This window comes from Simochromis diagramma, unplaced genomic scaffold (genome assembly GCF_900408965.1).
Source record: "Simochromis diagramma unplaced genomic scaffold, fSimDia1.1 OVJJ01000545.1, whole genome shotgun sequence".
Lineage (NCBI taxonomy): Eukaryota > Metazoa > Chordata > Actinopteri > Cichliformes > Cichlidae > Simochromis > Simochromis diagramma.
This window is the reverse complement of record NW_024387371.1, coordinates 7,578,891-7,604,437: the sequence shown is the minus strand read 5'-3', so window position 1 is coordinate 7,604,437 and position 25,547 is coordinate 7,578,891. Positions and strand designations below refer to the sequence as shown.

Genomic DNA, 25,547 nt, shown 5'->3' with positions numbered 1-25,547 from the left:
CTTAAGTCATTTTCCTCAGCCTGTGCTTTTCTGGGTCAACTTCCTGTTTCATGTTTGACCCACTCACCTGTGTCACAGCAATAGAACATGAAAATTTAAGCTTTTTAACTTTTTTAGCAAAGAATTTAACTCATCGGACGAGGAAATAAACCCTGTGTAGCCTTAATTCAGCTTTTAACATGTTTAGTGTTACTAACAAAGAAAAGATCCACAGACATGATCCACAGACACGAAACAAAAGAAAAAGTCTTTTATGGGGCAGGCTTATTAGAGACCAGGCGGGGCTCATTTAACCCTTCTGATTCACACCTTGATTACCAGCTTGAAACCTGTGACCCTAAAAACAAAGACAAGCTCAACGACTCTCAGGACCACACCAACCATAAAATTAAACAACAGTTTGTCCCATTTTTGGAAAACATCTTTTGCTTCTGGAGTAAAATAAAACAAATACTATAAAGATTAGTTTCATGTGGTTTGAGCGACTTCCTGTATCTGTCCTTGTGGCAGCAGAGTTAGAGAAAGTGTGCAGCAGATTAGTTTGAATTTCAAACACAATTTGTCTAAATGTTGAAAAAGCCAGAATATTTAAATACTGTTTAAGTCTTCTTTGATCTTTTATTTCACAGTCTGACTTACACTGCAGCTGCCATCTTGTTTTTAAAAATGACTGCCCTCCAGGAAAAATATAATACATATATTTGTATTACATGAACATTGCCAAGTCGTTTACTGGCTAATAACTTATATTTATCAATTACATTTAGTACATTTAGGACCTCTGAAGGGTAACATCCTCTAGTGTCTCAAAATTTTTTTTACTTGCTGGTTTGACACAACCTGAGCTGTGATCTGATGAATGTTAACATTCAGTTCAACCTTTGTCCCATTTATCTACATTATATTTCATCCATATGCACAATGAAACAAATTGTTTATACATTTCTCATTTTACTCAGCTTTTCAATCAGGTCCCAATCAGATATTCTTTCATTGATGTTTTGAATATGAGAGAGGGATCGAAATAATAATGATCGAAAGGTTGCGCTCCCTCTCTGTCTCTCTGTTTCGGCTCTTCAGGAATAATTCTGATCAGTTATGGAACAGCAAAACTGAGCTGAACTTGTCGGTCATGCATTCACTGTAATGTACGGTTATGTTGGTTGTTGCTGTAGTTTCCCTGCTGCGTTGTTCTCTTCTCGCATGTTTTTCCCCTGGCAGGTGATCCAGTTAATTTTAGTGTCTTTTCTCTCTGTTCCATCTATTTTCTTTCCATCTCCTTTGTGGAGCCTCTTCCCAACTTCTCTCGTCTTTCTCTTCCTTGTCCACCGATCTAAAACATGTTTCTTTTCAACAGGTGGGCTCCTGGGATGGACCCAGAAATCCCACAAACTATTGAAACTGTTGGCTTCAACAGTTATGTGGAAAATCCTTCCGCCTGCCCCTGTAACCAGGTATGTAAAAAACTTGTTGCTCTTTTAAACTGTCATTTTTACAATATTGTAATAAATTTACAAAAAAAGTTAAACCCATCTCCACGTGGTGTATTTTAAGTTTTTTTTCCCTGTTTGTTGTTTGCAGGTCCCTGCAAATAAAGAAGGGTCACCTGTTTATTACAACCACATCCCTGAATCTCCAACAGAGAGTGATGAAGAGCCGCTCCTTCACACTGTTCCCGAAAAGTACAGAAAGGTTGGACTTGTTATGTTTCACCCTGGTGTTCAGAGAGATACAGTTAATTTTAAGATGTAACAATTTCTAGAGTGTTGCTACAAGCTTTGATTTCCCAAACATGTGACGAAGATGTGTTTGTTGTGCTTCAGGTGACAATTAAATACTCTAAACGTGGACGGGAAGATTTTGACTTCAAACATTACAACAGGACGTTGTTTGCTGGCCTGGAGCCGCAGATTCCCAACGCCTACTGTAACTGCATGATCCAGGTAAGAAGCTGAAGATTCACAATGTGTACATTTAATTTTTAATATGAGACAATTTGTCAAATGTTCCATGGGTCTTTTATGTTTGCATCTTAGGTGTTATACTTCCTGGAGCCAGTTCGCTGCCTTGTTCAGAATCATTTGTGCCACAAGGAGTTTTGTTTGGCTTGTGAACTCGGCTTCCTCTTCCACATGTTGGATTTGTCACAAGGAGATCCATGTCAGGTAAGTTTCTTTCTTTCTTTGTTTTCAATCTGTTGGGGATTGCAAGGCTCTTACTTTGAAATCTCATTTTGTTGTGACTGCCCAAAGTAACCTCTAATGTCTCCTTCCTTAAGGCCGGCAACTTCCTCAGAGCACTTCGAAACGTCCCTGAAGCCAAAGAGATGGGCCTGATCCTCTCAAACTGTGAGGAGACGACAGGAACAGTCGAGCTAGGTCGCTTAATCCAGAGATGGAATCACTTCATCCTGTACCAGCTCTTCCAGGAGACACAGGAGCAGGAGGATCCACGGCCTACAGGACGACCAGGAGCAGGTAAAACACATCGTTGTTGACCTGCATTCTTACTGGACACTGTCCCAGTCTTATCATTATGTTTGTTTATAAATGCAGAGTTTTCCTTCTGGTTTCTGAAACTGTGATTTGTGTTTGTGTTGCAGTTCTCTGGGCTCCTCTGGCGACTCTGTCATTAGAGAGCACTGAGAGCATGGATATCTGTGACTGTGAATTACTCTGTCTTTGAAGCTTGAACTATTAATGATTACATAATGGTTTGAATGAATTTAGTTTTTGAATGAGCAGAGGGAAATGACTTGATGTATACACTGATATTCATTGTACTTTGACACTTCAGGAGAAAGAATAAAGGAGCACGACTTTGCTGAGATCCTGAAGAAAAGCATCTGCCTGCAGCAGAGATCTCACACATGGTGTGGAAACTGTGACAAGCATCAGCCCACAGTGAGTTACAGCTTTCATTCACTCATAATGACAATTCATTTATGGTTGATTGTTACCTGTGGTGCAGAGTAATCATTTCTTTGTGTTACACTGTAGGTGCAGACACGCAACATTCGACGTCTCCCAGATGTTTTGGTGATAAACTGTGAGGTGAACAGCAGCAAAGAGGCCGAATTCTGGAAGGTTCAGGCCGAGGGTCTGGACGCTGAGTTTGTAAAGCTCAGTGAGGTAAGTCTGGCTATGATACCATCATTAATTATAATATACGATCAAAAACAATTTTAAATATTCCTAATACACATTTTCAGTAGTTCAGCTAATCTGACTCATGCATTTAAAACAAATTTGACCCCTGAATGTGTGCGTTTGCAGGAGGAAGCAGTGCTGCATAACGACGGCACCAAATCGACTTTTATGGGGCAGGCTTGTTGGAGACCAGGCGGGGCTCATTTAACCCTTCTGATTCACACCTTGATACCAGCTTGAAACCTGTGACCCTAAAAACAAAGACAAGCTCAACGACTCTCAGGACGACACCAACCATAAAATTAAACAACAGTTTGTCCCATTTTTGGAAAACATCTTTTGCTCCTGGAGTAAAAGAAAACAAATACTATAAAGATTAGTTTCATGTGGTTTGAGCGACTTCCTGTGTCTGTCCTTGTGGCAGCAGAGTTAGAGAAAGTGTGCAGCAGATTAGTTTGAATTTCAAACACAATTTGTCTAAATGTTGAAAAAGCCTGAATATTTAAATACTGTTTAAGTCTTCTTTGATCTTTTATTTCACAGTCTGACTTACACTGCAGCTGCCATCTTGTTGCCCTCCAGGAAAAATAAAATACATATATTTGTATTACGTGAACATTGCCAAGTCGTTTACTGGCTAATAACTTATATTTATCAATTACATTTAGTACATTTAGGACCTCTGAAGGGTAACATCCTCTAGTGTCTCAAAAATGTTTTTACTTGCTGGTTTGACACAACCTGAGCTGTGATCTGATGAATGTTAACATTCAGTTCAACCTTTGTCCCATTTATCTACATTATATTTCATCCATATGCACAATGAAACAAATTGTTTATACATTTCTCATTTTACTCAGCTTTTCAATCAGGTCCCAATCAGATATTCTTTCATTGATGTTTTGAATATGAGAGAGGGATCGAAATAATAATGATCGAAAGGTTGCGCTCCCGCTCTGTCTCTCTGTTTCTGCTCTTCAGGAATAATAGTGATCAGTTATGGAACAGCAAAACTGAGCTGAACTTGTTGGTCTTGCATTCACTGTAATGTACGGTTATGTTGGTTGTTGCTGTAGTTTCCCTGCTTTGTTGTTCTCTTCTTGCATGTTTTTCCCCTGGCAGGTGATCCAGTTAATTTTAGTGTCTTTTCTCTCTGTTCCATCTATTTTCTTTCCATCTCCTTTGTGGAGCCTCTTCCCAACTTCTCTCGTCTTTCTCTTCCTTGTCCACCGATCTAAAACATGTTTCTTTTCAACAGGTGGGCTCCTGGGATGGACCCAGAAATCCCACAAACTATTGAAACTGTTGGCTTCAACAATTATGTGGAAAATCCTTCCGCCTGCCCCTGTAACCAGGTATGTAAAAAACTTGTTGCTCTTTTAAACTGTCATTTTTACAATATTGTAATAAATTTACAAAAAAAGTTAAACCCATCTCCACGTGGTGTATTTTAGGTTTTTTTTCCCTGTTTGTTGTTTGCAGGTCCCTGCAAATAAAGAAGGGACACCTGGTTATTACAACCACGTGCCTGAATCTCCAACAGAGAGTGATGAAGAGCCGCTCCTTCACACTGTTCCCGAAAAGTACAGAAAGGTTGGATTTGCTATGTTTCACCCTGGTGTTCATAGAGATACAGTTAATTTTAAGATGTAACAATTTCTAGAGTGTTGCTACAAGCTTTGATTTCCAAAACATGTGACGAAGATGTGTTTGTTGTGCTTCAGGTGACAATTAAATACTCTAAACGTGGACGGGAAGATTTTGACTTCAAACATTACAACAGGACGTTGTTTGCTGGCCTGGAGCCGCAGATTCCCAACGCCTACTGTAACTGCATGATCCAGGTAAGAAGCTGAAGATTCACAATGTGTACATTTAATTTTTAATATGAGACAATTTGTCAAATGTTCCATGGGTCTTTTATGTTTGCATCTTAGGTGTTATACTTCCTGGAGCCAGTTCGCTGCCTTGTTCAGAATCATTTGTGCCACAAGGAGTTTTGTTTGGCTTGTGAACTCGGCTTCCTCTTCCACATATTGGATTTGTCACAAGGAGAACCATGTCAGGTAAGTTTCTTTCTTTCTTTTTTTTCAATCTGTTGGGGATTGCAAGGCTCTTACTTTGAAATCTCATTTTGTTGTGACTGCCCAAAGTAACCTCTAATGTCTTCTTCCTTAAGGCCAGCAACTTCCTCAGAGCACTTCGAAACGTCCCTGAAGCCAAAGAGATGGGCCTGATCCTCTCAAACTGTGAGGAGACGACAGGAACAGTCGAGCTAGGTCGCTTAATCCAGAGATGGAATCACTTCATCCTGTACCAGCTCTTCCAGGAGACACAGGAGCAGGAGGATCCACGGGCCTACAGGACGACCAGGAGCAGGTAAAACACATCGTTGTTGACCTGCATTCTTACTGGACACTGTCCCAGTCTTATCATTATGTTTGTTTATAAATGCAGAGTTTTCCTTCTGGTTTCTGAAACTGTGATTTGTGTTTGTGTTGCAGTTCTCTGGGCTCCTCTGGCGACTCTGTCATTAGAGAGCACTGAGAGCATGGATATCTGTGACTGTGAATTACTCTGTCTTTGAAGCTTGAACTAATAATGATTACATAATGGTTTGAATGAATTTAGTTTTTGAATGAGCAGAGGGAAATATCTGCTTGACTTGATGTATACACTGATATTCATTGTACTTTGACACTTCAGGAGAAAGAATAAAGGAGCACGACTTTGCTGAGATCCTGAAGAAAAGCATCTGCCTGCAGCAGAGATCTCACACATGGTGTGGAAACTGTGACAAGTATCAGCCCACAGTGAGTTACAGCTTTCATTCACTCATAATGACAATTCATTTATGGTTGATTGTTACCTGTTGTGCAGGGTAATCATTTCTTTGTGTTACACTGTAGGTGCAGACACGCAACATTCGACGTCTCCCAGATGTTTTGGTGATAAACTGTGAGGTGAACAGCAGCAAAGAGGCCGAATTCTGGAAGGTTCAGGCCGAGGGTCTGGACGCTGAGTTTGTAAAGCTCAGTGAGGTAAGTCTGGCTATGATACCATCATTAATTATAATATACGATCAAAAACAATTTTAAATATTCCTAATACACATTTTCAGTAGTTCAGCTAATCTGACTCATGCATTTAAAACAAATTTGACCCCTGAATGTGTGCGTTTGCAGGAGGAAGCAGTGCTGCATAACGACGGCACCAAATCGACTTTTATGGGGCAGGCTTGTTGGAGACCAGGCGGGGCTCATTTAACCCTTCTGATTCACACCTTGATTACCAGCTTGAAACCTGTGACCCTAAAAACAAAGACAAGCTCAACGACTCTCAGGACGACACCAACCATAAAATTAAACAACAGTTGTCCCATTTTTGGAAAACATCTTTTGCTCCTGGAGTAAAAGAAAACAAATACTATAAAGATTAGTTTCATGTGGTTTGAGCGACTTCCTGTGTCTGTCCTTGTGGCAGCAGAGTTAGAGAAAGTGTGCAGCAGATTAGTTTGAATTTCAAACACAATTTTTCTAAATGTTGAAAAAGCCTGAATATTTAAATACTGTTTAAGTCTTCTTTGATCTTTTATTTCACATTCTGACTTACACTGCAGCTGCCATCTTGTTGCCCTCCAGGAAAAATAAAATACATAAATTTGTATTACATGAACATTGCCAAGTCATTTACTGGCTAATAACTTATATTTATCAATTACATTTAGTACATTTAGGACCTCTGAAGGGTAACATCCTCTAGTGTCTCAAAAATGTTTTTACTTGCTGGTTTGACACAACCTGAGCTGTGATCTGATGAATGTTAACATTCAGTTCAACCTTTGTCCCATTTATCTACATTATATTTCATCCATATGCACAATGAAACAAATTGTTTATACATTTCTCATTTTACTCAGCTTTTCAATCAGGTCCCAATCAGATATTCTTTCATTGATGTTTTGAATATGAGAGAGGGATCGAAATAATAATGATCGAAAGGTTGCGCTCCCTCTCTGTCTCTCTGTTTCTGCTCATCAGGAATAATTGTGATCAGTTATGGAACAGCAAAACTGAGCTGAACTTGTTGGTCTTGCATTCACTGTAATGTACGGTTATGTTGGTTGTTGCTGTAGTTTCCCTGCTTTGTTGTTCTCTTCTTGCATGTTTTTCCCCTGGCAGGTGATCCAGTTAATTTTAGTGTCTTTTCTCTCTGTTCCATCTATTTTCTTTCCATCTCCTTTGTGGAGCCTCTTCCCAACTTCTCTCGTCTTTCTCTTCCTTGTCCACCGATCTAAAACATGTTTCTTTTCAACAGGTGGGCTCCTGGGATGGACCCAGAAATCCCACAAACTATTGAAACTGTTGTGCCAGCCATCCTGTGTTACGCCAAGAGAAACTACCACACCAAATACGACCTCCGCAGTGAGTGTCAGCACAATCAGTCTGAAGTCAAATCTGACTTATATCGGACTGAGAAGCAGAGCAAGACAGACGCCACTTTCATCCCACTCACAGTCAGTGAGATGCCGCAGGCTGGTGACCTGGTGGGGCTGGACGCTGAGTTTGTAAAGCTCAGTGAGGTAAGTCTGGCTATGATACCATCATTAATTATAATATACGATCAAAAACAATTTTAAATATTCCTAATACACATTTTCAGTAGTTCAGCTAATCTGACTCATGCATTTAAAACAAATTTGACCCCTGAATGTGTGCGTTTGCAGGAGGAAGCAGTGCTGCATAACGACGGCACCAAATCGACCATCACGCCCAGTCAGATGTCTGTGGCCAGGATCACCTGTGTGAGGGATCAGGGGCCCAACGAGGGGGTCCCCTTCATCGATGACTACATCTCCACTCAGGAGCAATTGAGAAGCTGCAGAGAGAAAAGACCACAATGACCTAAAAGAATGAATATATAATGTTTCTTCTTTTTTTTTTTATTAGTTTCTCTGTTTTCACAAATAGTACATAATTACATAACATAATAAAGTGTACAATTCAGAACCAAAAATAAAATAAATAAATAAATAAACAAATAAACAAACAACAAACAAAAAACAAATAAACAAAACAAAAACAAACAGACTGATAACTAAGCACAGAACACCAGCTCAGTTCCATCTAATAAAATAAATAAATAAATAAAGAGAGAATACAATACAGTACAATACCTGTGGTCCCAGTAGTACGTTGCAGTTTTAACACTCAAGAGAATCCTTGTAACATAATATTAGAAACATCAGGTTCCACATAGTTCAAGTATGGTTCCCACACCTTAAAGAATTGATCTGTTTTTGAGTGCAGTACACATGTAAGATATTCCAATGGCACTAGATCCAACACTACTCTTTGCCAACCTTTAATAGTTGGTGCTTTTTCATAAATCCATTGGAGTAGTATATTCTTCCTCGCCGCATAGGTGAGAACACAGTACAATCTCCTATTATTCTTGGATATTAATCGCCGGCTGGGGAGGCCCAGTATGAGAGACAGAGGGTCCATCTCCAATTCACAACCGAAAATCTTCTCCATTTCAGATAACACATTAGACCAATATTCTTGCAATTTCAAACATGACCAGAAGCTGTGAGTTAGGGTACCAATTTCTGTCTTACATTTGAGGCACATGGGTGAAAGGGTAGTATTATATTGATGTCTGCGAAATATGGATATATGCATTCTGTGTATGATTTTTAACTGTATTGCTTAATATATAATGTTTCAAGGATCCACCCGCTAACTTGTCAATTTGTTCTTCCAGGTGGTCGACTATTTGACAAAATACTCTGGAATCGAACCTGGAGACCTGGATGCCACAGTATCCTCTAAGCACGTGACCACGCTGAAGTCGACCTACCTGAAGCTACGCTTCCTCATCGATGCAGGAGTTCGCTTCGTCGGCCACGGCCTGCAGAATGACTTTCGTGTCATTATTTTAGTGGTACGTTATTTCATCTGTTTTAAATTTCAAATTAGTTCATATAGTTTAGAGATGTGTTTTTTACAGATGTGCTTTGATTTTAATGTTTTTTATTTTCTGTTTCTTAAGGTTCCCAAAGATCAAGTTATCGACACGAAATTCCTTGCTTGGTATTTTCTTGGTAAGTTAGTAGAAATAAAAAAAAACAAAAATCAAATCCAAATAATCCAAATATGAGTCTGTAATCGAATTAAATCACATTATTACAGTGAGAGGGATTAGGATCCAAATATGTAAACTGGATAATCCGCTCATATTACTGTCAGTATTAAGTTAAGTATTCAGTATTAAGTCAGTATAGTTCATGATGTTTTAGTTGTCATCAAACCCATCTTGGAATTAAATCTAAACAACAAAGTATTTAGAGGCCTTTTTGAGTGCACATATTAAAGCTAAAGTGTTAATTCCTCATATCCACACTGTAATCTGAAGCTGAACACTTTCATTTTAATCATTCCTGACCTTTTTTTCATGTCCACAGGCCTCAACATCCAGGGAGAAACCCACGACAGCACGGAGGACTCATGCACGGCCCTGAAGCTTTACAGGAAGTACCTGGAGCTGTATCAGGAAGGAGGGAATCATTACGTGACGAAGGTGCTCTACGAAGTCTATGACAAAGGCTTCCAGCTGAACTGGAAAGTCCCGGATTCGGATGCAAGATGGTCCATCTGAGTGGACTGAATGCACTCTCCATCCATCCACAGGTGCTGCTGTGATTCCCTCTGTGATGGGACTGTGAGCAACACCATGACCTGAAGATGCTCGGGCTGCTTATTTTGTATCATATTTTATAGTTATTTGCTTTGAGTCAGTGACTCAGTTGTTTTTATCATATCTAAATGTAAGCGTTTTATATCAGAGAGGTTTACAGGGGGGAAAGTGATCATTCAAAATATGAATTTGAAGCATTTTGTTTTTGTTTTTAAAAAAAGGAAAAAGTCAAAATTGTTGCATGTAAATGAAGTCATCCTGAGCACTGTAAAATGTTTGTTGTTTGATACCAGGAAGTGGAGAATGTGCATGAATCCATGAAAATCTTGATTAAAACAGATTCCAACCACAATGAATTTAGTTTGTTTTTTTCCGCCAGATTCTGTGAAATCTGTTGCACTGTTCATTTTCCAGCTGAATTTTATTTTATTTTTTTAGGTTTGTCAGAATTCGGATCGATTTTTAATTTTTCAAAAGCTGTCATTTCTCTTCTATAAATGACACATTTAACATGTTTGAAAAAATTGTCCTCTATATTTCACCTCGACATCTTTAAAATGCCCTAACTGGTAAGGACTGTGCTTCAAGTGCAGCATTTACAGCCACCACCTTTGAAAAGTAGTAACTATACTTTAATAGAAGTGCTTCATTTAACCCTGTCAAGGCAGGCGTTGCAGATTTGCAACAAGTAAAAGCTAACAACCTGATTACCCCACATACATATTTTATGAGTTTTTTTTTTTACTCAGAAGTACCACTGCAGGTATTCTTTTGTGCATTAGCAACAAAAACTTAATTTGAGCCTGAGAGGGTTAATAAATCTTTAAGTCACATTTGAAAGATTTTTTGATATAATGGTGCCCTCTGCTGGATGATCTGCACACTCTTACCGTTTCCACACAGTTGTTTTTAAAGGTTTATGTCATTATTTTCATTGTTTTTCGGCTTGTTTTGTTTTGGGAACCATAAAATGAAATTGTTCGAGCTCGTTTTAACTACAGGGGTCCAACAAAGAATGGCCACGCATCATACTGATGTCTACGGAAATTTATTTCTCTCTCTCTCTCACACTCTTATTGTCTTCAGACACCGTGAAAACTGAAGAAACACAAAGTTTACAACATAAATGTTTTGAGCTTATCAGTCTCATATCAGTGTCCATAAACAGTCTTGTGCAAGCAGAACAGAAAAAATGCACAATAATGGATATCACAAAAATGTCCTCTCATTACCAGTGTAGAACACGTATGCAACATTATACAAACAATATACATGAAACCATACCGTGTGCGCCTCTTGGACCACATGCACAATAACATTAACGTTGAGGCTGTAGATGCATCTGTAGCCATGTATCCATGCTAGCTCCACAATGCCATGGTTGTGCTCTCAACCAAACTCTGGTCATGTGACAATTACAAACTTTACCTCATACAAACTTTACAGCACTTTACATATTTAACGAACCCATATTTTGTAATCACATGTTTTAGACATGTTTTTTAATTAATGTTACACTTTTATCATCTTATCTTATAAATAAATGAACTAAATTAAGCATGAATCTATCACAGAAACATGAAATAACCAACTTTATTTTAACTGTCTCAGGGACAGTTACACTCCTTGTCTGGTCTTACCAACAACTCTACAAGTAAAACCAAACATACAGTTAGTAATGATCCAGGAGATATGTTGAAAATCTACACAACACAATGGATTTCAATGTTCCATGAAAGAATGTGTAAATCTACACAGAGTATAGTAATCCTGTTCAGCTGGATATGAGGAGGTCAGGGATGAATGTGTTGAGTAATCGCAATAATGTTAAAGCAATAGTGTGATCACAATACTGATAATTGGGAGGCTTAAAAACAAGCTCTCAGAAATATTGTGACATCGAGTAAGTAAATGCATGTATTTGGAAACATATACTTCTAAAAATACTTTTATTGCACCATGTTCATTCACTCATGAGCTAGTGTAACATGAATCAAATGGCTGAAATGCCAACTCAGCATGCAGTCAAGTTCTATAGTCTTGCTAATGACCTACTAGGTGTGTTGCAACAGGGACACATGGAAAAGTTGCAGGACAGCGGCCCTCGAGGACTGGAGTTTGAGACCCCTGCCGTATGGTGTTCATGCAGTTTTCTACCCCACAGTTACAGCATGTCTGACTGCCTGTTCAGCATATGCAAAAATATATGATGAGTTTAAGCATGTGATGACAAACATTATGGTATTTGTCATCACATGTCACAGACATCTGGATGATCATTTGGAATAAACAAGAAACTAAAAACTTGTTGCTTCATCTTTTACCGTTATTATCATTATTATTATTATTGTTGATCTTATTTTACATTTTTCATTGTTAGGCATTAGGTTTATTTATTTTTTTCCTTCCAACTTCTTTCCCTCTTCCATGTTACTGTGTCAGCTTGTCAGCATCTATTTGGGGTTGGGAGCGGAACAGAAAGTAAGGAAATCCAAAGTACCATTTAAACCAGGAGAGGTTCTTATATTTCAGAAGAAGGGATTAATTCAAAAGAAATGAATTTACACAGGTGTTGTCGAGTTTGGCGGCCCACTCAAGCGGCCCTACTACGCACAAAAGAGAACAACAAACGCATCGCAGATCGGCACCGGACCCGTTCCCTGTGCAACTGTGACTGAGCAAGAAGAGTGGTGGAGAAAGGAGGAGCTGTTTGTGTGTGGAAACCCCCTCCCCTGGACTCCGGCCCCTTTCACTCCTGGACCCTGGAACCCTGGCCCTTTCCCCCAAACACCTTTGTATATATATTGCACTGTGGCAGATCACTGTAAATAAATTCACTCTTGTTCGAAAGGAGTTTGTGGTCTGCGCTTGAGTCTGTCCCTCTACTCCTCTTCAGTTCGCCTCAACATAAGCTCATCATATTCTATGATTTACTCTCAGGTGTTTGACGAGGTTAGTGGTGCTGCCACAACACATCACTGTCTTGCCACATGTATCGCAAACTGCATCTTAGCTGTTTGTGGAGGTAAAATACATCCACACATGACTCCGTTTACTCTCAGCCATTGCTGTGAGTGCGCACGCCAGGGGCTGCGACACATTTATCCAGCCCTATTTCACATATGACTAAGGCGTAAGAGGAAGTAGTTCCTTCCAATTTAGACGATCCGAATGATATAGTTTATTTCCACTGTTCCTGTTAATGAAACACTACAAATTTACCCCAAAGTACTAAAATATCGATATTTTAATATGAGAATCGATTCTAGAACATAAATTACTGGTATCGGAAGAATCGATATTTCAATATCGATCCGCACACCACTATTAGGAACTTCGTCTGTGTGTCATTCCAATTCAGGTTTTTATTATTTTATTTTATTTATTTATTTATTTATTTGTTTTAGGAATTTGGATTTTAGGATACTTCAAACAAATCTGCCAGTTTAACAGGGTGTGTGAAGCTGGAGTTTGACACAAGATTGGTATTTTTAAAAGATTTAAATCACCAAATTCTGAATAAAAGTTTAACAAATTCAGGACATAATTAGTAATAGAAAGTAATAGAAAGCTAGTTGTATACATTATTAATCAGGATCAAAATTAAGGCATGTCAAAGCTATCCAAAAACATACCACATTAAATGCACAAAAGGCGCACAGAAAGCATACTTAGTTAATCTTTGAGTAGCCAGTAAAGATTATGAAGGTGCTAATTAGAATAACAGTTATCTGTTCTGCAAAGAAAAAAAAAATGGGTAAAATTAACATGAGTATGAGAAATTTCAGCATTAAGATCTACCTAATGTGCAACAGTTCCCTGACATCTGTTTCATCTTTACAACACACGGCTACTTCACAAAATGCACAAAATAAAAAATTACCAGAAATTATTGAATTACAAATGAATGAAATTGTTACAGCTCAATTAACAGTTTTCATGTGGATCTTTGTGGGACTGTGGGCCATGATACATACTGACACAGAATGAAACGGCAAGATTTTGAGACAGTAGATGTCCCCAACACAAAAACGTTTTTTTAAACAAAGGTAGTTTGTATTTCTGTGTATATTGTGAGTACAATGTTTTACTTATGTTTACATCAGACATCAAATCTACTCACTCTTTAGAATATAAGAACACTCAACTCTTTTCTTTAAAAACATCTCTAGATTGATAAAAATCTATTAGTATAACTACAAATCTATGCTCTGTGCTGTGTTGATAATCATGCATGCAAATCAAAATCAAAGATGACAAAGATGACATAATTTCTTTTAAAGTTTGATTACAATTCCAAAATTTATTATGCCATTCAAAAATATTTTGGTGATCACACATATTTTTCTTTATTTGTTTTCCTTAAAAACCAAGCCAAATTCTTCTGGGATTAAATATTATATAAGCTATTAATAAAAACACAACAGATTAACTCACTGATACTATGGAAAAAAGGAACAAAGAAAAGCCTGACTTCTTGTTGGTTATCTGAATAACCACAGTTTTCTGCACAAATTATGTGTTGCTCGCGGAATGGAAATCACTGGATGCACTGGATGTCATGTTGTAGCCATCTAAAAAAAACAGAGCAGTATAGTTAATCTGTGGCAAAAAATAATACACAGTAGACACTGAAGTAAGAAGTAAAATAATTGTATGAATAAATAAAATTAAAAAAATAAATTTGTGTTAATGTGCAACCCATCCAATTGTTTTCTGTGTTGGACTGCCTGATTAAGGTACAAGCACACCTAACAACACACAGCTTTTCCTGCATCTTTATGTTAATTTTTTCATTGTTATTTACCTCTTCCACGTCTCCAGTTCCTTAAAAATCGAAGTCCACTTGACGATGAGTTTCCAGCACTTGTGCTCTAAAAAACAATACAAAAAACAAATCATGCAATATTTGAAAAAACAAAACAAAACAAAAAACAAGTTGGCTGAGATCCAAAAATAAGGAAAGAAAAAAGGAACACGAAAACTGTTCTTACCCCTGTCCCACTTCTGGACGGTCGTGCATATGATGATATTGCTGACCGCACCTGGTAAGTGAAATCTCAAGTGTTACACTACAATGGAAGTTGCACAAGTTAGCTGTAAAAGTAAATTAATTCATGATGCCCAGCCAAACACTAAAAGGAATCTTTTTGTAAGTCTATGGTGATGTTTATCTTGCTTTTTTGTGTGCTTGTGTGGGATACGAACACATACATATAACTGTTATTTATTGAAGTGTGGGCCCACCTGCTGTTTGCTACTTTCACCATCAAGTCTGAATTAGTCATTTATATGGATTTACAGAGAAACCATGAAATGGCACTAAAAGGCAGAAGTTTGACTTGACAAGAGGATTTTAGTGTAGTATTATTACAATTCATATTCCTTTGTCAGTAAAGGTTTGTAGACATTAAGCACTTTGTTGGTTAAACCAAATTATATCATTTAACATTAATTTAAAGTAATTCAACAATAAGCACTTATTCATTAACTTGATTTAAAATTGAGCTGTACATACCTTACCATCCAGCAGTGTTCCAAACACCAAAATAAAGAAGCCCTTTTTTAAAAGACAGAGTAATGTCCGTTATCAAGGATTCAGTGATTAAAGATTCTGCTATTATGGTATAAAAAGGTAAAAAGTTTATTTGTACCTGTAGCGAATTGAAGAGTGCGAATGCAATATTGATTCCTATGTCTCTTGGATGCACCAGAAGTCCAGCTCCCAAACCCCAAGTTATTCCAAAAAATGGTGTAAGCACAGCCAAGCTCTTGACGATAACCAGTAAAACGCTCTTTTCACCTGCTTGTGCAGCAGTTGTTCCAACCCTTCTCCTTATAATTTTGTACAAAACCACAACCAGGATAATGAGATTTATCAGCACTATTGAAAGTGCAGGAATCACAAACGCCAGTAGAGCTTTGGACTCATCCCAGTTGAGCCAGCAGATTACATTTTCTCTGATATATTTGTTGTCTGGTGCAGTTGCAGCTATAGTTACTGTTGCTATGATTAGAGGAGCTCCGTAGCCTAGAGAAAATCCAATGGCCAGCATAGATGCTTTAGACAAACCCCCACCAAAGACATTAGTTGTACGGTAGAGCAGCAACAAAGCTGAGGCAAACATCCAGAAGAACAGAGCTAGGTAGAACAAATGGATAAAAAAGGTAGTTGCAGTGCATGCTGAGTGGTTTTTATGATTTGCATCTGAAATGGCTGCTCCAATTATAAACCAAATATCTGCAATCAGGAGGGACACAGCAATGTTAACTATGGAAACATGACGCAGGTAAGAGGTTTCATTCGTTCTTATTTTTCTCCATATGAGGCCTTCAATGATGAGACATATGACCAAGGAACCCATGGAAATGCCAACTCCGATGTAGGTTATATAGTCCAAAATTGGGCTAATTGGACTGTTTGGTGACATCAGGATAGAGAATGAGGTCAGGTGGTTGCAGTTGCAGGTGACAGTTCCAGTTTCATTTGTATTTACCACTTCACAGCCCTCATCATCCCATCCTCCGAGATCATTAAGGAGACTGAAGTTCCAGAAGACACATTTTGGATCTCTCAGTGTATCATTTAAAATATCAAATGTCAAAGAGATATTATTGATTTGGCCACTGGACTGAACAAGTACAACCCTGCCACCGATGACCTTAATCGATGAATTGTCTATTTCTCTTGCAGGGAGTACATTATTCAGTGAGGCAAATGTTATCACTGTGATTGACTTATTTTTACCCTCATTCTGTGGTATTTCTATCACCACTGAAGAATTAAAATCACCAATGATAGGGTTTGTGTATATAGTTCTGTTCAAGATGATAAAAGGCGTGTCAATACCAGAATTATTGAAACTGGCAAGGTGTTTTGTTATTATTTCAAGAGACTGCAATAATGATGAACTAACACCGTCAGGGTTAGAGATGCTATACGAGATACTTTCATTGTTTTTGTTCAGAAAGTTCCATGAGTCCCTTGCCTGATCTGTGGTGAGAACACCTGCAGTTATCAGGATATCCTACAGTAAAAAAAAAAGTATTAGATTGAATAAACAAATACAAAATTTAAAAAAAGCATGTATTATTTAGAATACTCAAACTTCAGTAAACTAGCATGTACCTTCATTGAGTTTTCATTGATTGAGATATTGAATAATTCTATTCTGTTGGCTACATTTCTGAGGATTTGAACAACAGCATCAATATTTTTAGGTGAGTTAACCACTTGCTCAGAATTCCCATTAGTAACATTGCTGAGCTGTTGCAAAAATGCTGGCAGTGTAGTGGCAGTCAAGACCTGCAAGAGTTGAAGAGAAAAAGTATTTAGTTTCACAATTTAACTCAATGTTTAAGTTAGAATGACAAACTTGGGCTTCCTATTTACTAATTCCTATCTCAAAGGTTTTTGTTTGTAGAAATCCTCACAGAATCTGGCTTACGTTTACTACAGTCTTTTAACCTTAATCTGCCTGCAGTTATAAACCGAACAGTGAATACCGTGTAGTGATGCGTGAATCATGAACGAATCGTTCAATACTCGAGAATCACTTTACTGACTCATGAATCATGATTCACAAGCCCAACTGACTCACTGACTCATCCCTGTTGCTGTTAGCAGCAATGTATCTAGCTTATAATTAAAATTGTGGAGAAAAACACAACATCCAGTATCGTAACAAAAAAACTTCTGCTCTGAACTGGAAGAAAAAACCCTGAGTAGAAGCTCACATCAAGAAAATAGCTCCTCGGTTCACAGTAGCATCGCTCTGCCTAAGCGAATCACTTAGGACTCGCTCACCCCCTCCCTCCTGGCTCACAGCTTCTTCTTCTTCTTGGTTGGCAACCAATGTTAAGGCGCATTACCGCCCCCTGGCTCACAGCTCAGTGGACATTTAGATGAGAAAATATATATTTAACACATTTAAGGAAAATACTAATAAAATAAAATAAAATAAAATAAAATAAATGTTTATTAAGCAACTTTGATAGGAAATTGCTTAATTTTAGAAATGTTTTTGCTCTTTTTTGCTCTATAAAATAGTTGTTTTCTTTTAGAATCATTCATCTTAGCAGTAGGATTTACATGAAAAGAGAAACAAATTAAGTTTGAGTGAAAATGTACATTTTTTGCACTCTCTGGTCAACTGACACAGTGAATCAAATGACTAAAAAACCGATTCACTTTGGTAAGTGACTCATTAAAACTCGATTCAGTAAAAAGAATCGAATTTACCATCACTAATACCGTGTTTCATTTGTGCTTTCCATGTCTTCTGATCACAAATTGTAAATAGTGCTGTAGTGGCAAAACAAAGAAACACTACTTACTTACTTTGTGGTTATTTATTGAAAAAGTGTTTTTTTTTGTGTGCATACTTTATAAACTTAAACTACCTGCTTACTTTTTGGTTATTTATTTGACAAGTTTTATTTTTATTAAATGGGTGACAAGTTTATTTTGTATTAACAGTTTGTCTGTCATCACAAATTGTATTAACAGTTTGTCTGTCATCACAAATGGTATAAAACTGTAAAACATGTATTGCACAAAGTTAAAGGGCTTGATAAGCATTGACTCATTGCAGCTTACTTTAATTTCTGTTGTGCGGGGTTTTTTGGTGCAGTGGTTATCCTTTTTTATCTTTTTTTTTTTCTTTTTAACTTTCTGAGGTTTGTACTATGAAGCAGAACTTTGTCTTATCCGGGTAACTTTGGGGTGAACCAGGGTTTTCTGTAGTGATGGGATTTCCGGCTCCTTTTAGAGAACCGGCTCTTTCAGCTCCCAAAACTCCAAAAGCACATACAAACTCCAAAGCACGTACAATTTAGGGGCATCTATTTGTACTTGTGGACAATATAAATTGGTTACTTTAAATTAGGGAATATTACATTTCCTACATTTTGTATTTGTATTTTACTTATTCTCAGACTATTAAACAACATCAAGGTTCCAGCTGAAAGAATAATAACTAAAACTGCGTTATGCAAATTTAAACATTTATTTAACTCTTTTTTTTCACCATTGGCACAGCACCTGCCCCAGCTCTGATGCTTTCGGAAGGAAGAGAAGACAAGCTTTATGGTGATATTTTAAGTATCATGTTAGCACAACGCATTCAGAAGGTACTGTTGTCTGAACACAGACAGAAAAATCAGCTTCTACTAGATACTAGTTAACATGTGCAGTTCACATCACTGTAATGCTTTAACCATTTTGGGCTAGAGAGAGAATTCAAATGTTCCTTGAAAGAGGAGAATTATATCTCTAATTTTACAGCTGAAACTTAGTTAACTTAGTAGTTGCGATGTTTGACGTTAGGGCAATTGAATCCAAATAATGGAAAGAATCCCTGTATATATTTAACTTACTTTGTAGTACATAGAGCCCTGGAACTTGAAACTAACACTAGAAAACTAAAGTCAACTAAAACTCAAGTATGTTCACCAAGAAATAAAAACACCACTTAATCCTAAGACCATGATCGTTTTGCTGTCTAACAGGATACCATCCATTTGGAAACTGGTTGAAGGAGCTGTAATAATTTGAGAGGTGGATTCATCTTCCATTATAGCCCAGAATAGAATCAACAGGATTGTGTTGAGAACCATTTATATTTTACATTACATTACATGGTCATTTCCATCATCAGCAAAATTGAAACGTAGAGTAGAAAAAACTAGTCATTTAAGAGCCTATCTTACCATTTGATATAATCTAGTTTTGAAATTTATAGTCACAGTTGTCAAGTAAAACACATAGCAAATTAACTTTAATTAAAAGAGTAACTTAAAGAGAGGTTTGTGTAATATTTTTGTGGCTTCACTTAGGTGAACTTTCTAAACTCTTTAAAATATGTAATATTGTGATTTATCTGTAAGGTACATTTTCCACAATACAAAGAACTAAAAAGAACATGGCAGTGTATATAAGTCACCTCAGACTGGTCAAGCAGCTCCTTAATGGGTTGCAGTATGCAGGTGTCTCGTATTTCAGTATATGTTTTGATGTTGCACAATGCACTCTTTTCTCCTTCTTCATTGTTTGCACAGGGTATTCTGGCTCTGGAACCACTAACTGCCTTTCCAAATTCTTTATCATCACACATTTGAGGATCTAATAAAACAAAAACAAAAAAAAGACCTTATTAAATGTAGATAATTTTTAACCTGAATTTAATAAATTGCTTTATAATGTGTTAATACTCACTTCCTTTGTAAAATCTCAGTGTTATTGTTTCTTTGAATTCAGGATAGGTAGTTGATTGACAGGTAATTGTATCCTGCTCTTTGTCTGCACAGCTATCAGTTTTATATTGATAGGAAATGCTTTTTTTACCTTTGGATAAACCACAGAAACAACAAAGTCAATATGAATAGCAATACAAGCTAAACATTCAGATCTGATGTAATATTAATCAGACTAGTTTTTTAAAAGTTTTGTCTCATATTAGTAAATAACGTAAGTATTGCAAGATGAGCAGAGAAATTATTTCCCAATAGCTGATTTGCATTTTGTTGATTCTTTGTTTCAGATTTACCGCTAATATTCGTGTTTGTGAAATTAATATTGTAGTCACTGTTGACAGTGCAACTTAGTGGCACATTTTGACCACTACAATTCAAAAATTTTTGAATTGGGTCCACTCTGATCAAGGGTTTCTCTTTGAGTGTGAAGGCTCCATTGGATCGTTGTCGATAAAATGATTCATCCTTTTTCCGTATGAGCCTGCATTCATAATTTCCTGGAATGAAAGTAAATTATTATATACATAAATGAAATAGTGTTGCCAAACAAAAATAATAATATATGGGTTGACAGTGTCACTTATTTCTGTATTATACAGTTGTAATATGGCTGGTTCTCCTATGCAGATTCAGTGTTTCATTTTACATCCTACAAAAAAGCAGTAATGTAGCTGATAACGGGTTTTTGCTCCATTTTGTTTCAAGAATACCATTCTCTGTCTAGCAACATTTTATTTTACTGTTATATTATTAAGAGCTCAGCAACCACTTATTTCCAAATTTAAATAGGATTTCTAATACGAATTAGTTGACATCTGTGTTCACACAAGTACACATTTACACTGGCACTTGTAATTTGGTATTTCTTTCTCTTGAGAAAGGTATGTGCAACAGCAATGGTTTAACTATTTAAATCAAATGATTTCAGTCCTTCTGCACTAATATTGATTGCTCCATTGCAGTAACAACGTTTTCCTTAACCCTCTGGGGTTGCAGCGACCCAGCGACTCCATTTCAACTTGGGTCAGAAGTGCGGACTTCAAACTATATACCAGATTTAAAATTGTGTCGATAGGCCACGTAAAAGAGTTATGATAAAAGATACATGTGATGTTTTTTTCTGAACCAAACAAGTTTTACCCTTAAGCCAACCAGAATGTTGTAATTGCACTTGCTGAATCACTAAAAAATGCTGAGACTGCACTCGCATTTTAAATGTATATGATTTGTGAATTTCCCCATGGAATGCAGTTGTTTGCTTCTTACCACTGTCAGCACGAATGAACTGTGACACAGATAAGACTGAGTGATTGTTGTTTTTTGAAATGGTGTGTACTCCATCTTCAACTATGACATTGCCATCACGTCTCCACTCTGGTCTCCAGTCAGTACCAAAGAGATCAAATGGTGGATGGCCACATGTTATAATGACTTTATCCTCCCAAAATCCACTACCTTCAATTTTAAAATCCAGAAAACGTGGCTCTTTAAAAATGAACATAAATATAAAAAAATGATTAAACAATCATCTGATCTCATATGTTTTTTGATATGACATTAAACATATATGTAAAATTGAATAAAATCACAAATGTAGACAAGTGCTTACCATCTGATATCATAGAGTAGATTTTTGCTAGCTGGTCAAAAATTCCATTGTTTAGTGTTTGGATGACTGTAGTAGGAGCAGTGACATTATATTCAGCGATGGTGCTTCCACTCCTATAATATGGAAAAGGATTGGAAACGCTAACATTTCTGGCATGTAATGTACATTTTCACTCTCACACCTACAGATAAGTCAATGATAGTTGAGTCAGAGTTTTATATTTTCAGTCTACTAGCACTTGGAATCCAATCCCCTAAATAGCTTTGCTCTATACTTAACTTAAAAAAGAATTCTCCAAAAACCTCACATTTTTCTTCAATTTACAAGTTAGTAGTTTACCATTTGGTAAAATCAAGTTATTATTATTATTATTATTATTATTAACAACAACAACAACAACAACAACAATAATAATAATAATAAATTTTATTTATAGGTGCCTTTAAGACCCCCAAGGTCACCTTACAATAGTACAACAATACAATATAATAAAATATAGCAAAACAAAATGTAAACATAAGGTAAAAAAAACAAGCATGAAAGTATATAAACAAGTATAAAAGGGTATGGAGTTCTGAATAGATGGGTTTTGAGACGTGTTTTAAAAGTACAGAGAGAGTTTGTAGTTTGAAGAGCTGGTGGAAGTGCATCTAAAGTCTTGGGGCAGAACAACTAAAAGTCCTGTTAGAGAATTGTGCATCAATATGGTTGTCATTGTGCAAGATGATTAGATCTTTAGCAAGGTGATTAGATCTTTAGCAAGGTGATTAGATCTTTAGCAAGAATGCTCAGCTCTGTTTTCTAAACACTGGTTCGTTAAAATGTTACGCCATATATGGGGTGACTGAGGATATTGGTGACATCACATGCTCACACATCGCAGACACACACGTCACATGTTCACAGGTGGGTGTCTTATCTGTCGCATGATTAATGAGATGTTTGTGTAAATACTGATGTTAATAAAAGGACTGTGAGAGGGGTCCCAGAGTTTGGAGTTGGCTGAGATCAGATGAAGAGCTCAGGCTCCCCTTGCAGCAAGTAAAAGACAAAAAGCACTGTGGTCGTACACAAATGATTGGTCTCTGAGCCAGCGGTGTTTAAGTGTTAGACCCAACAGGTCTGTAGTCAGGCATACATATGGAGAAGATCAGATAAATATGGAGGAGCGAGGTTATGAAGCTCTTTGAAAGTAAGAAGCAGGATCTTGAAATTGACACAGAGGTGAATTGGAAGGAAATGGAGCTGTTTAAGGAAGGAAAGGAAATTGGATCGATACTTTGCTTTTATCGTTCAAGTTGAATATGTAGACCTTTTTTCCTTTGGAAAAAATAAACCTCAACCATGCACAATGAAAAATGTCTGAACCTTTTTGTGTGCTCTACAGACAGAAACATTGACATATACCAGGTCGCCAAAAACCCAGTTTCAAAACACATGTAGATCACAGTGATCCCAATCACAGTGATATAGTGGTGATTAAAATGTGTTCAGAGATTTCATCTCATAAGTCACGGCACACTACCCTTTCCCCAGTTAGCTGCCTGATTGCCTTTGTAGTGTGGCAGAGCACTTCTGTGAATGAGTGAAAGTGTGAATGTTGAATGTTTTTGTTGAAATATCCAGGCAAGTATATTCATGTAAAATGAAAAGATATACGCGTTCAAATAGCGTCAATTAACACACAACTTCAGGTTTTTTAATTTCTATGTGATTATTCTTATAACTAAACAATGAGAACAAGTAGTCTGATGTCCTGTAATCATTATGAAGCTATAATTTGAAATACAATAACACATTAAGTTTTTGAACAAAGTATTGGTATTGGTTGAAAATGAGACTCTGGGTTGCTGCATCTTGTTGCTGTTTCATCTTAATTTGGTCATGCGATTTTGACGTGCCGGCGTGTCCGTCGACCCCAGTGGGTTAAATAATTTTTTGAATAATAATTTTGAAAAATATTTCTTCATGTCATTATGCAGGGCGCAAGTAGGGGTGACATGGGCTGCAAAATTGAGACCCAGGCATTAGATCCTCTTAATGCATTTTTTGTTTGGGTTTCCACTGGCGTGGAATTACCAAAAATAGAGAGGGCATTGCCTAACATATGAAACAGGAAAAGACCGCTGTGTAATTCATTTATTTGTAACTGTATTCTGAATATCATCATTTTAAATGGTAACTGTAATGGAATACAGTTACTCATTATGCTGTATTTCAAATACGTAACGCTGGTACATGTATTCCGTTACTCCCCAGCACTGCTTAGTTGCAACAAGTGGTTATTTGAGTTGCTGTTTCCCTCCTATCTGCTCAAAGCAGTTAGGGCACTTTCCTCTGAGCTTTGATATTAGCAATGCATTTTTAAAATTCATTCATTTATTTTATTTATTTTTTACAGAGAACTGTCGCTCACTAGATACACAATATTGCCAAAGGTTTTCACTCCCCCACTTAAATCTTGGACACAAGCATTTCACTACATGTTGAACTGTGTATGTGACAAATAAAATCTGAATTTGAACTCTAGCATTTGTGAAAAAATGGGTCATTCTCAGTGAATTCTAGAATGGTACAGCTGTGAACCTTTCTTAGTACTGAATATTCTAGAGACAATTATTAGTGGCAAATAATCAGTGGGGATTTTATGTGATGGGTAATGTAAAATAGTGCTCAGATGTTGCCAAGTTTCAGCAGAGTCAATTGTTACAGCCAATGACTTGTCAGATACTTAGACAAATCTGTCTAATCTTCATGTGGCCTCCAGGTTAGCTCAAGAACAATGTGTAGAGAGCTTCATGGAATGGGTTTCCATGGCCAAGCCTTACATCATCAATTGCAATGCAAAGTGTAGGATGTGGTGGTGTAAAGCATGCTGCCAGTAGACTCAAGAGCACTGGAGTGATTAATAACGCTTCTCTGTATAGCGATCTTGCTCTGGTGGTTGCCAGAAAAACTGTATACGACTGACTGTTGAAGAGACTGAAATCCTCAAAGCCTCATCCGCCTGAGTCGGTCTAAATAAGGTGCTTAATCTTTAGCCGTATAATTATTGGTAAAGTATGGAGTTCTGGAATATATAAAATTTGTTTGCGCTATGGTTATTTTCTTAAAATTCAGGATTATAAATGTAACAAAATAAGTGGAAGTAATCATTCTGTAATGATTCTGAATGAATGAAGTGCAATAGCATCATGAATAGGAGGTGTTTTTGTACAAAGGTCACGATGAACAGTAAAAAAAGGATTTAAGCATGGTGCAACTGGTGTCATTTGGGTCAAAAGTGATTTCAACAGGACTAGGGAAAGGGGAGAGTAAAGTTTGTGAAAGCGTATAAAGTGATGTTTCTCTTAATAAAGAACTGCTCTCCGGATTTTGTCACAAGCAGATGAACCATTTAGAGAGCAAACTCTTCCTCAAAATGGTCCATCTGCTTTGTTTTTAAAGTGAGGAGCACTGAAGGATTAGGCATGGCAAAGCAAATGCCAATCTCCATTTAAAGTCTAATATTGTGGACAATCCTTTTTTTTCCTTTTAACTCTTTGTGAAGCATCAAAAGTAAAACTAGGGTATGAATATCACATCTCATAATGCTTCTTACAGGTTGTTCTAGCTCTTAAAATTAACAGATCTCTGGGACCTATTTTCCTGGGCACTAAAGTTTAACCTTGCTATTCACCAAGTCCATAGATGACTCAGGAAAACTGATTTTATAGATGTGGCAGTTGAAGGTGCCTACCTTTAAGATTGCTCCTGGGTTGCCTCATCTGGATTTACGTGAATTTCCTCACCACCAGCTTAGGCTACGTCTACACTAATCCGGATAAATTTGAAAA

General features: G+C 37.1%; 3 protein-coding genes and 1 long non-coding RNA gene across 9 annotated transcripts in view; 3 read left to right on the top strand and 1 right to left on the bottom strand.

The window, feature by feature from the left end:
* The first annotated feature begins 1,370 nt into the window (after positions 1–1,370).
* On the top strand, positions 1,371–3,389 carry LOC120718887 (PAN2-PAN3 deadenylation complex catalytic subunit PAN2-like). Its single transcript, XM_040007614.1, has 8 exons — positions 1,371–1,454; positions 1,582–1,692; positions 1,824–1,943; positions 2,037–2,165; positions 2,279–2,477; positions 2,797–2,903; positions 3,000–3,131; positions 3,276–3,389. The coding sequence occupies exons 1-8, from the start codon at positions 1,371–1,373 to the stop codon at positions 3,387–3,389; spliced, it is 996 nt and encodes a 331-aa protein (XP_039863548.1).
* A 347-nt stretch (positions 3,390–3,736) lies between these two features.
* LOC120719161 (PAN2-PAN3 deadenylation complex catalytic subunit PAN2-like) lies at positions 3,737–6,510 on the top strand. The gene is made up of 8 exons (XM_040008163.1): positions 3,737–4,504; positions 4,632–4,742; positions 4,874–4,993; positions 5,087–5,215; positions 5,329–5,528; positions 5,856–5,962; positions 6,059–6,190; positions 6,335–6,510. Exons 1-6 carry the CDS (start codon positions 4,391–4,393, stop codon positions 5,884–5,886), a joined length of 705 nt encoding a protein of 234 aa, XP_039864097.1. The 5' UTR covers positions 3,737–4,390; the 3' UTR covers positions 5,887–5,962; positions 6,059–6,190; positions 6,335–6,510.
* A 1,398-nt stretch (positions 6,511–7,908) lies between these two features.
* On the top strand, positions 7,909–10,319 carry LOC120719160. The gene is made up of 3 exons (XR_005692629.1): positions 7,909–9,095; positions 9,204–9,255; positions 9,616–10,319. It is a non-coding gene; the product is annotated as an uncharacterized LOC120719160 (long non-coding RNA).
* A 2,686-nt stretch (positions 10,320–13,005) lies between these two features.
* Positions 13,006–25,547, bottom strand: part of LOC120719158 (adhesion G-protein coupled receptor F1-like) — a 29,522-nt gene continuing 16,980 nt past the window's right edge. For 2 of the 6 annotated variants that reach the window (XM_040008158.1, XM_040008150.1), the window contains exons 3-13: positions 21,712–21,824; positions 21,369–21,587; positions 20,396–20,599; positions 20,065–20,193; positions 19,793–19,971; positions 16,978–17,154; positions 15,503–16,876; positions 15,367–15,408; positions 14,843–14,893; positions 14,656–14,722; positions 13,006–14,422 (exon numbers count right to left, since the gene is read on the bottom strand). In XM_040008158.1, coding sequence (XP_039864092.1) covers positions 14,364–14,422; positions 14,656–14,722; positions 14,843–14,893; positions 15,367–15,408; positions 15,503–16,876; positions 16,978–17,154; positions 19,793–19,971; positions 20,065–20,193; positions 20,396–20,599; positions 21,369–21,587; positions 21,712–21,824 — 2,614 coding nt within the window. In that variant the 3' untranslated portion in view covers positions 13,006–14,363. Of the gene's footprint in view, positions 14,426–14,651; positions 14,723–14,842; positions 14,894–15,366; positions 15,409–15,502; positions 16,877–16,977; positions 17,155–19,792; positions 19,972–20,064; positions 20,194–20,390; positions 20,600–21,368; positions 21,588–21,711; positions 21,825–22,153; positions 23,717–25,547 lie in introns of those variants that run through there. The other 4 variants (XM_040008151.1, XM_040008161.1, XM_040008160.1 and 1 more) reach the window with 4 other exon arrangements.

Bases quoted from the DNA above. Each gene is read 5' to 3' on its own strand.
- LOC120718887 (XM_040007614.1), top strand. From the start codon at position 1,371: ATGGACCCAGAAATCCCACAAACTATTGAAACTGTTGGCTTCAACAGT. The intron at 1,944-2,036 runs GTAAGAAGCTGA...TTTGCATCTTAG, and splicing joins ACTGTAACTGCATGATCCAG to GTGTTATACTTCCTGGAGCC. The intron at 3,132-3,275 runs GTAAGTCTGGCT...GTGCGTTTGCAG, and splicing joins AGTTTGTAAAGCTCAGTGAG to GAGGAAGCAGTGCTGCATAA.
- LOC120719161 (XM_040008163.1), top strand. From the start codon at position 4,391: ATGTTTCTTTTCAACAGGTGGGCTCCTGGGATGGACCCAGAAATCCCA. The intron at 5,216-5,328 runs GTAAGTTTCTTT...TTCTTCCTTAAG, and splicing joins CACAAGGAGAACCATGTCAG to GCCAGCAACTTCCTCAGAGC. The intron at 5,529-5,855 runs GTAAAACACATC...TTGACACTTCAG, and splicing joins TACAGGACGACCAGGAGCAG to GAGAAAGAATAAAGGAGCAC.